Below are 12197 nucleotides of genomic sequence, written 5' to 3'. Positions count from 1 at the left end.
TATATACCCAGGACAGGGTGGGAACCCTACTTTTATTCTTGTGCTGAGCCCAGAGTTAGAAACAGGACCTGTGACTTCAAGATGTCCCTAAGATGATTCCCAGTGCCTTTGCATTATGTTAGGGGTATGTACCTCTGTGTGCCAGGGAGCTTTACTTTCGAAGTGTAAAACAAAGCACAACTATAATTTGTTTACCCCTGAGAAACAGGGCTCAGAAACCAACATGACTGCTCTGTGTGTCACAGAACTACATGGATGCAAATGACTCGATCAGTTGTTAAATGAAATCGAATTCCCCAGGACGCCAGAGCATCTCTGCTAACATATGCTAGGTTTGGGGAAAGGTCGCTGTGCTTCTTCAGTGAAACTCACTGGAGACCATCTATCCAGACAAGAATAACACGAAATTAATCAGTTCCTCTTTGGGCTCTAATTTCCTTACCAACTGCATAGCCCAAGTTGGCCTAGGAAGAAATTGTTTGACTCTTAAGTTCTCAAGTCTTCAGCTCACATCCTCACAGACCCCCTACTCTGCTTGGTTTGGTTGGATCAGTGGGAGGAACAATCCCTGTGGTGGTACAACAGTGCTCACGGTGCCCTTCCCCCACAGGGTGCCGAGGTGCAGACAGACTACATGCCCCTGCTGAACTCACTGGCGGCCTATGGATGGCAGCTCACCTGTGTGCTGCCAACTCCCATACTCAAGACTACAAGGTAACAAGAATGGAGACTGATGATTACTGCCATTGTCCCTGATACCTGGATCATCTCTGTGCAGCATGCCTGTGAGCTGGCAATGAACCTCTCTGCCTTGACTTCCACCGCCAGGGTTTCACTTACCTCCCTCTTTCTCCTTGCTCACACGGAAGAGCCTTAGCTAGTGACTCAGGGTTGCCCTGGGAGACTGAGATTAGCCACCTGGGCTGGCGGGACACTGCACCAACAGATGTCAAAGCAGTTCGGTGCATACTCTGGGCTCTGGGCTAGGTAGTATTGTGTATATAGAACTTCAAGTAAGAGGGGAGGGAGGGAGTCAGAAAGAAAAGAAGAGGGGAAAAAGAGGAAGAGAGAGAGGAAAAGACTGAGGGATAGAGAAAGAGAGAGAACCTGAGAGACTGAGGTCAAGACCTGTAAGGTAGATTTTCACCTTTGAGATAGGATCTTATTCTGTCCCAGGCTGGCCTTGACCCTATGACCCTATACTCCTCCAGCCTCAGCCTCCTAGACGATAGATATGAGCCACCATACCCAGTTGATCTTTTAATATTATCATTTAATTCCAATTTCAGTCAATGAAAGTGTACCCTGGGATAATAAGGGATTTGCCCAAGATCACAATGCTGATCAATGCCCCCATGAGGCGGATATGCATCCCCAGAGTCTTAGGCCTGACTTATGGGATTCTTTACAAGTTCAGGTTCATGGGTGCTTTCCCCTTGTCCTTGAGCCTTGTCATGCAAACCCTAAAAGACCTCCCACCTATCTTTCGGCTCCTCCTGACTTTCCTTGGGTATTTAATTATAGCTGCAGTTCCCATTTCACGGGTGAAAAGTGAAGGTCAGTGAAGTCTGTTACCACAGCCCAGGAGTTAAGCTCCCAGGGCTGCATCCAGAGCAGCAAAAAGTATGTCTTCAGAGCAGCGAGAACCTAGGGAAGTTTCTAGAAAGCTAGAAACACGCGCTTTCTGATGGTAACCTAAGAAAGAAGGAACAAGCACACACTTTCCTGATGGTAACCTAAGAAAGAAGGAACAAGCACACACTTTCTGATGGTAACCTAAGAAAGAAGGAACAAGCACACGCTTTCTGATGGTAACCTAAGAAAGAAGGAACAAGCACACACTTTCCTGATGGTAACCTAAGAAAGAAGGAACAAGCACACACTTCCTGATGGTAACCTAAGAAAGAAGGAACAAGCACACACCTTCCTGATGGTAACCTAAGAAAGAAGGAACAAGCACACACTTTCCTGATGGTAACCTTCTCTCAACTGAAGAAATCCCTTTCTGAAAACCTCTGTCCACAGAGCTACATCTCTTTACAGACAGCTACATAACACTTCTCTCTGCGTCTCTCAGACGTCTCCTTCTGCACACTCAGCTACATCTCCCCTTCAGTATATGTGCACACACACACACACACACACACACACACACCTCTCACATTCTCTCCTACTTCCCCTGCAGCAAAGCCTCTGGACAAGTATGAATCACATTTTCAGGGCCACACAGCACTTCTTGAGTAAACAATATGAAACAGAGCCAAACTGAGCCCACAGTTTCCCTCAGGCTGGGGAGGTCACGCTGAGCAGGCGTGATGAGTAAAGTAAGCACTAGCTCTGCAGTCAGGGTCCCCAGACAGGGAATGACACTGGAATTCAGGACTAGCACAACGAACAGTTAGCTGGCTTAGCCTTGAGGTTGGGAGAACGTGCAGAAAGTCCATTGCTGACAAAGTTAGGACCTTGAATCAGCAATGAACACCTGGGAAATTGTCCTTGTGTATTCGTCTCCAGGGGCAACCAGTTTGCTTTGAATTTGATCTAAAGTCTAAATTATCTGTCTTTGTGACTGAGAATACTATTACTTTCCTATGTCAGAGTGAGTAATGAAAATATCCTAGTATTATTTCTATTCATGAGAATTTTACAGGTAAAGCAGGAATCATCTTCCTGGCCATCCACAGCTATGTGTGCCCATAGATAGAATATATGCATGGGATAAACACACAAGCAGTGGGAAAATACCCATAGCTGTTTTTAGTGGCACATGAGAAAAATTACAGAGAGAGACAAAGTTATACGTAGGCAATGGTCTTGAAAGCCTTGCTTCACGAGATTCTCTCCATCAGATCTAGTTGTTCGACTAGTGGGTCAACCTTATGGATATTGATTGTTGTCTACAGTATATTCTCAGTGGCCTGAGAGAAACCCTGTCTTGAAAAACAGGCGCGGGGAGGGAGAAGGAAAACAAGGGGCTAGAGAGATAACTCAGTGGTTAAAAGCACTGACTACTCTTCCAGAGGACCCAGTTCGATTCCTAGCACTCACATGGAGGCCCACAACTGTCTGTAACTCCAGTTCCAGGGATCTGACACCCTTGCACAGACATTTGTGCAGGCCAAACACCAGTGCACATAAAATAAAATAAGGCAATCAAAGGGTGGAGGTGGAGAAACTGGTCAAAGGGACGGCATAATGTCCTGCCTCCTCTGACTTACAGCATAGGAGCTATTTAGTACCCATTCCATCAGTGCGGGTTAGACTTGACTACTGTGTGCCACCTCAGCACTAGCCTGACACTCCTAACATCAGCACGCCTATAGGAGCTACACAGTAGCCGAGCAAGTTTATCAGCTCTCCCTCTACCCCCTTCGTGTCACACTGGAGAGCTAAGCTCACTACCCATCCTTATTCTCCTGCTGAGCCATACCATAAGTACCAAAGACAGACTTGAAAGACTCTTTTCCTATTGAGACTCCTTAAGCACTAATGTACCCTCACTTAGCCAAGGCGCCAGCTGCTGCTGTCTTTCAAGGGTAGGGGAATTTGGAGCCAGGATTCAGGGATAGCCAGGCAGCATCCTTCCTTCACTTAAAGGAAGTTCAGGATTGCACAGTAGGGATGAGGCTGTATCTGCAGGGGACCCATGCTCATCCTCACATCCTGTGTTGTAGGGAGGGGAACGTGTCCACCAAGCAGATTGTGTTTCTTCAGAGACCATGTCTACCTCAGAAAACCAAGAAGAGGGAATCAAAGGTAAGACTTCTTTACCCCGCCCTCCCTTTTTCCTGGTTTTACTGCTGAGCATCTCTGCTTCAGATGGGTCTATGCCAGCTGGTCCTCTCCCAATTCCAAAGGCTCTTGGGGCCCAGGGAAGACACTGGTCCACATTGAATCATAGCAGAGGATGCTGAGATGGGTTGTTGAGGAGCTTCTCCTCAGGCTTCCTGCTGGCATGACCATCAGGGCGGATGACAGAGACTTTGGTCACCAGGCAGTGCTAGAGAACCCCACAAGTCTATTATTAGGATCCAAAGTCAGCTATAGTTTGACAGAGGCCTGCGGTGACCTGAGTGCATAGTCAGATGCCCTTCCTGGTCTCAAACAAGCTGGCTGGAGCTCTGGCCTGCAATGTCCCTTAGGACATTGGAGTTTGCTGATGTTGGCCCGGTGAGCTAGTGTGTGTGTGTAATCCCTAAATGGGGATGTGGAGACAGGAAGATGAGTTCAAGGCCAGCCTCTGCTCTGTAGGAGGCCTTGTCTTAAAACTAAGCCAGAAGTAAAGGAACTGCTAATCTCTTCTTGCTAGGACCCGAGTCAGAGGTCTTTGACTGGCAGTTTGTGATGTAGACAGATGCCAACCTAGTCTGTGGCAGTTTGTCTCCGGCCAGTTTGTGCTGAGTTTTGCCAGGCACTCTCCTCCTTGCTGGGCTCATGCCTAGCCTGGGCACATCACAGAGGGACACTTTCTGTACTCAGGGTTCTCTTCCTATGCCCTGAAACAGCCTAGCATCTGCTTCTGCTGGGTAATTCTCCTGTGGGCCACAGTTTGGGTCTGTAATGTCCTCAAAAGGTTCGGGTGCTGATAGCTTGGTCTCTACCTGATAGTGCCGTTATGAGATGTAGTTAAATGTTTACGAGCTGGGGCAGTGGAAGGAAGCTGTCCATGGACAGTATGCTCTTGAAGGGGATGCTGGAGCCCCTGCCCTTCTCCTCTTGGGGGTTCCCTGTCACCATGGGTGAGCAGTCTCCACCCCCACTCTACCTTCATGTGCTGTCTCACCAAAGGCAATAGAATCACCAGACTACAGACCAAATCCTCTGAAACCGTCAGCCAAGCTTTCTTCTTTTAAGGTGACTTTCTCTTGAAGTTCTTCATTTACTTTTGTTCATGCGTAAGTGGGTTTGCCTACACATATCACTTGCTGGTGGTGCCTGTGGAGGCCAGAAGAAGGCTTTGGATCCCATAGATCAGGAGGTTGTAAGCTGCTTGGTGTGGGGGCTGGGAATTGAACCTGGGTCCTCTGCAAGAGCACCAAGTGCTGAGCTGTCTCTCTCTCCAGCCTCCTTGAGGTGACCTTCTTATTTTATTTTATGCAAAAGAATATGGATTATCATGCTATAGGTGTGTTTCTAGCTCCTCAGGAAGAGACTAGCATGTTGAGTGAGTCTATGTCTATTAAAGCCCCAGTTAGTCGCCACTTGGACCTACTGTGCTCTGTTTTGATGGCCATGACAACCAAGCTGCCAACCGATTTAGCTCTGCACAGCTGGCACCGTTCCCACAGTCCCCACTCTTTGTCCCTAGTGCTCTTCTGACCCAGAGTCCCAGGTAGGAGCATCCCGTCACTGAACAGATTGGTGTTCCCATGACCATCCAACAAACCCTGTGGGTTGCCCATTCATTGAAGGAATGCCAAGGTGGTGAGGGCAAGAAGCCAGATGTGCTGGGGTGCAAGGGAGAAGGCCACTCTCCAGGCTCTGAGATAGGAATGTGACAGGTGACAGCAGAGGTGGACTGGAAACAGCTGGCAGTTACCATTAACCACCAGGAGCAGTCAGTCACCACCTGGAAGATGGATAGCCATGGACTGATATCAGGTAGTGCTCAGTCACAGGCTCTCAGGATGGCACCTGTCACAGAAAGTGACATTCAATAAGCAACATACAGAATTCACTACTAGACATGGAGAGGCTGGACTTTGGCCCCTTGGTGAAAACAGCTCGAGAGCCCCTTGCCTGGTGTCTTCTTGTGGATCACCTAGGCTGTCGCATGAAGACTTTGGCATCCCACAGAGAGGATACGGCAGTGGTAGCCTTGTTTGAGGGTAGATTTTTTTTAAGTACAGGTGGAACTCACTTTCTTCAGGGAAAGGATAGAAGTCACTTTTTTCCCAGTCAGTGAGCCAACCCCAATGGCTGGGTCACTGCAGACAGACTGCTCTCCCTTCCCACGTCCTGCAGTACTAACGCCAAGACTAGCAATGTGGGGCTAAGCAATGGGGTTCTAGCAATAAGGGCTCTCCATGAGACCCCGCAGAGAAAGGGTGCGGGCTTCTAGAAAGAACTGTGTGCGCTTGGTGTCTCTGTTTCTGGCTCCGCTGTTGACACCTCAGCTACTCCACCTGGGTCTGTGTCCCATCCTGACCCTGTCAGCAACTGCATCCAAGTCTTCAGTGCTCCTCATATGGCTCCTGTAGGCTGCACTTTGCCTCCTGGTTCCCTCTTACCATGTGTATTAGTTGCTTTCTCATTGCCGTCGTCAAACCCATGGCAAGAGCACCCCTTTCCCTCCACAGCACCTACAGATCTAGAATGGACACAAGGAAGGTGTTAAACAGGCCCTGAAGGTAGGGAAGATGTTTGGAGTCGATCCTGGTGTAGTGGTGTCCGGAGACCTGGGAACTGTTGGGGTTGGAGACGAGAAGTAGAGGAGACTAGAAGGCTCCCAGAGATGGTTTGTTCACCTCCACCCTTTCTGCTTCCTAGTTCCAGTGGCGATTCTCCCGGGAAGAGACCCGCAGCAGGCAGACAAGGAAAACCAAAGGGAAAAACAGCACGAGAGACAAGCAGCAAGCAGAGGAGAATGAGAAGAATCTAGAAGACCAGTTCCCCAAGGCTGGAGATGTGGGGAACTGTGTGCTGGGGACACAGCAATGGGGCAGAGCCTCTGAAGAACAGCAGGGCTTGAGGGCTGTGCAGAATGGTCCTGCTGGTCACAACAGGGACTCGGTGGCCGCCAGACACTCAAATCCCAGCATGGAAGCCGAGCTTGCTGCAGGGCCTGCTCCAGCAGAGGCAAATTGAGTCTGTGATTTGTGCTAGGCTTGCAATGTGATGTCAAACCTTGGGAAGCTTGCTAGCAGCTGGTTCGTTCTGTGTTACCCTTTGGCTTGACCTGTCGTTAGCTCAGCGGGCCCTGCGAGGGCTGGTCTCTGGCAGTATTGTTTTCTGAACAGCCACTGGAAAGCTGTCTTAATGATCTGCTTACGGTAGAGTGCAAGGTTGGACTGTTCCTCCTAGACCTCAGAGTTGGAGGTCCAGTTCCACCCCTTCCCCCAAGGAAGGGCATGGACCATACAGCACCTGGGCTGCCCCACGGGGCTCCAGGGCACATCTGGGTCAACTTCTGGGGCATCTTTGCTACAAACCAAGATTTTTCGCTCACTCTTACATGCTGCTGCTATGGGCAAGTACTTCAGTAACTTTATCCCACAGCTCTTCGGGATGCCCTTCTCCGCCTGAGCCCTGCAGCTCTGCACACAGCTCCTTCCTCCTGAACCCTGGAGGCCCTGCTGTTTTGAAAGGTGGTGATGTTGGGGGAGGGAAGGCGTTTAGACAGACACCTCCTGCCTTTCTCAGAGTAGTTCTATAGATACTGCTGATCTGGAAGCAAACATGCAATTCTCTGTGTTCCTGCTCTTACAGGGTGTTCAGAAAGTATTCTGTGTTAATATTAATGCCAAAAAGTGTTGTTTTAAACTTTGTATTCCACACATCTTTGAATACGTTGTGCCATTTTGGGCGGATGGTAACTGGGTGCCCTTGTGTGCTATTTTTGTTGGTGTGTCAATGACTGAGTTGTATGCTGTGCCTGTCACTTGTTTTTACTGTCCATAAAGTGTGGTTAAGGCTTTAAGTAGACACATCTGGCGAGCCTTGGAAAGAGAACACCATTGTCTCGATGGAAACAGCCTGTCTCGTTCTTGTTTAGTTACTTTAAGCAATAAATCGTCTGAGCTCAGTGCGTGGCGTGTTTACCTCGTCACTACAGGTCTGGCCCTCAGGCTCTGGCCGCAGTTTCTGCCTGCTGGCAGTGCGGTAGACTGTGGCAGACCGAGCCACCTAGGCACATTGGGGTTTCGAGCTTTGTTTCAAACAAACAAACGAAGTGGAGAGTGAACAGGACGCCACCAGGTGAGCAGGAGATCACAAGCTGGTTGTGAGCAAACTCCCTTACCATCAGCAGTGATTCGACATTGTGGTTTCTAAGGTTTGAAGTAGGCTGTTTAATGAGGGAAATCTTTTTTTTATTTCCAAGTTTATTAAAATAAAACCTGTAAAGCTTTGTGCAGACATATCTTTTTTTCTCATTTTAGGTGTACTGGTGTTTTGCATGTGTGTATGTCTGTGTACCCATTGCTTACCTAACCTGCTGAGCCCAGAAGGGGTGTCAGATCCCTGGAGCAGTTCCAAAGGGTTGGGAGCCTCCCAACCTGGAGAGTTTGGGGTACATGTTTCAATAAGTAACATTTATGTTTTATTTGCTATGGGGAGATTCTTGAGTTCTTTCGGGATGTTGTTCCAGAATCAGGCTAACAAAGGATCCCGGGCTATTTGGGATTTTCTGCCTTCTTTCTTTCCCTTTTGTGCCCTGTTTGTTCTGGCAGGTTTCACTGTATCATGGAAGTTTTCTAACTGTAGTTTGGAAAAATAGGTACAGTTAACAAAAGCCACATAAATGCATTGTGTTTTGTACATGAATACCATCCCAAAGTCCAGTGCCACTAAAATGTGATTATGTCACAAAACGAGATACGGTATCGCCCCTTCTCACCTATTGACCTCATGTCTAACGCAATTAAAAGCATCTGGGCTCTTTTTCTTTCTTCATTTTCTCTGCATAGAACATTTCTAAGTTTATTAATTCAGAATTATAGAAAGTTTTAAAACCTTTAATCACATGTGAGAATTAATTTATCAAGTGTGCTTTCATAATCTTTTTAATTAAAATACAATTGCATCATTCTCCGTCTTCCCTTTTCTCTCTCCAACCCTACTTGTGTGTCCACCTCACTCCCTCTCAAATCCACGCACTCCTTTTTAAAATTGTTGTTGTTACATGTGTACACGCATACAACATACATAAAAACAACCACTAAGTCTGCTTGCTATATGATTGTGTATATTCTTTCAGGGCTGGCCACTTGGTACTGGGTAAGTAATCTGGGAGGTCATCCCTGGGGAAGACTAACCCCCCTTCTCAGCAGTTCTTAGTGTGTAGCTCTTTGTCTAGGGGTGGGATCCTGAGAGTACCCCTTGCATGTTAGTGTCTCTGTTGGTGCTCCCTCGTTCAGGTCTTGTTTCGGCAGCCATGTTGTGTAGTGATAAGAGCAGCGGGCTACGTTCCGGCACCCAGCTGCCCGCACGGCTAGCTTTACCCGAAATAATTACATGGAAACTGTATTCTTTTAATCATTGCTTGGCCCTTTAGCTCTAGCCCTTACTGGCTAATTCTGATATCCCGATCAACCCATCTCTAATAATCTGTGAGCACCGGTCTTACCGGGAAGATCCTAGCCTATGTCCACCCTGGGTCTGAGCTTCATCGAATGTGTCTGCCCGGGAGCGGGGCATGGCGTCTCTCTGAGGCGTCTGCTCCCGAGAGGAGAGCTGTCGAGTCTGAGCTCACTTCCTCTTCCCGCCAGCATTCTGTTCTGTTTACTCCTCCCACCTATGTTTTAACCTATGAGGGCCAGCCAAGCAGTTTCTTTATTTTTTTAACCAATGACCTTCCTCCGTCAATGTCGTTGCAGTAACATGGGTGCAGCTGCCCTGGCATTTCAGGAGACCCTGTCTCAGCGGTGTCCTAGCCTCTGGCTCTCACTACCTCGCCCTCTTTTCTTCCTCTGTGTCCCCAGACTGCTAGGTGCAGGAACCTCTTGAAGAGGTGTCCGCTAGGGCTGAGAACCCCGCCATTACTGTTCTCTGCATTTTTACCTGTTGTGGTTTTCTGTAATGGGCTCCATCTACTTCAAAGAGAAGCATCGTTGATGGGGACTGAGAGCTACACTTTCCTGTGGGTCTGAGGGTGAGTATTAAAATGAAGTTGGGAATTATGCTGCCCTAGTTAAGTGGTAATGGTCGTTCTCCCCCAAGACCCATGACCTCACGAGCCCTGGGTAGCTAGCTAGGTTTCCGCCACCAGGCATGCTCTCCTTCCTGTTGAGGGGACCTCGAGGCTCCTGAGAATGCTGTTGGTCACTACTGCGCCTGTCTGGGGCACCTTGCAGGGCTGGTCGTTGCTGTGGTTGATAGGTGTCACAGCTCGCTAGGATTATTGGTTACCCCCCTCTCTTGGCAGTCTACACGGCATTAAAGCTAGTCCTCGGTGATGAGGTCTTTGGGTCTGATCACGTTAGAATCTTCTGAGTCCCATATTCAAAGTGCATGGTGTCTTCAGCCATAGGGCCTTACTTCAACACCTGGGTGGCAACTGAAGGCAATGCAATAATAGCTGATTATTTCCAGAGTCTCCTGGACTCCCCTGACCAATAGCTTGAAAGGGGGTCCTTCATGTTTGGCAATTGCGTTTTTTGTTAGATTGTCTTTGACTTTTGTGAGGAGTATTGTCAGCCTACATGGCATAACTTCATTAAAAATACTTAAGCACATAGACTTATATGTATTGTATGTACTTTTAAATAAGTTACATAAGCAAGTTAAATAAGCAAGAATATAATTCCTCTTGGCTTTTTAAATCATCCCAAGAGCTATTTTTCCCTCTTCCCCCTCTCTCTCCTTCTGTCCAGGCCTTCCTCCCTCATTCCCAATTAAAGTCCCCCTCGTCTTCCCCACTTCCCCCATTCCACTATCTCCTTTCTAGCACCCCCCTCACACACGCGTGCATGCGCGCGCGCACACACACACACCGTGGTCCCCTTTTACTTCCCTGGTTTCTGTGGTTACTTCAGGTTACAGCCTCACTGATGGAGATTCGAAGCTCGGAGCCACAGATGACAGAGAACATGTGTCTCTCTGGGCCTGGATTACCTTACTATAATATTTACTAGCTCTGTCATTTACTTGCAAATTTCATGATTTTATTTTTCTTTACGGTTATGTAACATTCCATTGTTTATATGAACCACATTTTCATTCTCTCTCTGACTCTCTCTTAAGATTCGTTTTGTGTTTTGAGTAGATGAGGTCTATTCAGGAGATGCTTCCATGGGTTCCTGAGGAGACTGTGTATTCTGGTGTCAGGTGGAATACTCTGTGGAAGTCTGTTAGGTGCATTTGATAATATAAGGTCATTTAATTCTGACATTTCTCTATTTTTTTTTGTCCAGATGCTTGTCTGTTGAAGAAAGGGGGCATTGAAATCATCTACTATTAATATTTTAATGTTAATCTGTGTCTTTAATTTCCATAGTGCACTCTTTGTGGAACTGGGTGCACCAAGTTCAGTGCGTGTTTCTCAGTTAATTGTCCCCTTGATTAGAATGAAGTGTCCTTCATCTCTCCTGATTAGTCTGAGTTTGAAGTCTGTTTTGTCGGATGTTATGTGGCGATGCCTGCTTGCTTTCTAGTCCTGTTTGATTGGAGTATGGTTTTCCACCCTTTCACTTTAAAGAGTTCCTGTCTGTAAAGCCAAGTTTCCCGCAGACAACAGAAAGATGGGCTTTGTTTCTTAATTCCGCTCAGACAGCCTGTGTCTCTTAATGGAAAGTGACTGCAATTAATGCTTAAAGTTATCATTTAAGGGCGTGTGTGATTGCAGTAGTTTTGGTGATGTTTGTTTGCCTTTGTGTTTTGGTAATTATAGCTCCATTTATTAGTTTTCCTTCTGGAGTCCCCTGGCTCTGATTATTCCTCCCCAAGTTCCTAAAATATTGCTTTCAGTATTCTCTTTAGGGTTGTTTTGGTGAACATGAATTCTTTTGGCCTGTTTATATGGTGCAAAGTTTTTCTTTCTTCAAGTATGGCAGACAGTTTTGCCATGTATACAATTGACTTTCAAAGTTTCTATTGAGTTGGATGCTGTGGCGCATACCTTTAATCCTAGCACTCAGGGGACAGAGGCAAGTAGAACTCTATTGAGTTCAAAGCCTGCCTGATCTACATAGTGAGTTTCTGGCCAGCCAGGGCTACATAGTGAGACCCTGTCTCAAATAAATGAGTAAATAAATGTTTCCATCTTGAAAGCAGCTGTCGTTCTAATGGGTTTTGTTTGTTTTAATGTAATTTACGCTTTTCCTCTTGCTGCTGTCAATACCCTCTCTTCCTTCTATATGTTTAGTCTTTCAGCTGTGATACGCTGTGGGGAATGTCTCCTCTGGTTTTGTCTATTACTTGGGTCTGTGTGCTTCTTGTATCTGTACAGGTGTCTTTTCTTTCTTCTATGATCTTGTTGAAAGTCTGGTCTCCGCCATTGCCCTGGGGTTCTTCTGTCATCTCTGTCTGTAATTCACAGA

The 12197-nt window shown here is 47.2% G+C and overlaps 1 protein-coding gene across 2 annotated transcripts in view; it reads left to right on the top strand.

The window, feature by feature from the left end:
* Rftn1 (raftlin, lipid raft linker 1) overlaps positions 1-8068 on the top strand; it is a 202333-nt gene extending 194265 nt beyond the window's left edge. Inside the window, exons 8-10 of one of the 2 annotated variants that reach the window (XM_075980958.1) lie at positions 611-714; positions 3675-3756; positions 6490-8068. In XM_075980958.1, coding sequence (XP_075837073.1) covers positions 611-714; positions 3675-3756; positions 6490-6807 — 504 coding nt within the window. In that variant the 3' untranslated portion in view covers positions 6808-8068. The remainder of the gene's footprint in view (positions 1-610; positions 715-3674; positions 3757-6489) is intronic. The other variant, XM_075980959.1, reaches the window with a different exon arrangement.
* Positions 8069-12197: the final 4129 nt, after the last annotated feature.

Source organism: Microtus pennsylvanicus, chromosome 7 (genome assembly GCF_037038515.1).
Source record: "Microtus pennsylvanicus isolate mMicPen1 chromosome 7, mMicPen1.hap1, whole genome shotgun sequence".
Classification (NCBI taxonomy): Eukaryota; Metazoa; Chordata; class Mammalia; order Rodentia; family Cricetidae; genus Microtus; species Microtus pennsylvanicus.
Note: the sequence above shows the minus strand (reverse complement) of the source record. Positions and strands in the feature narration are given on the sequence as shown.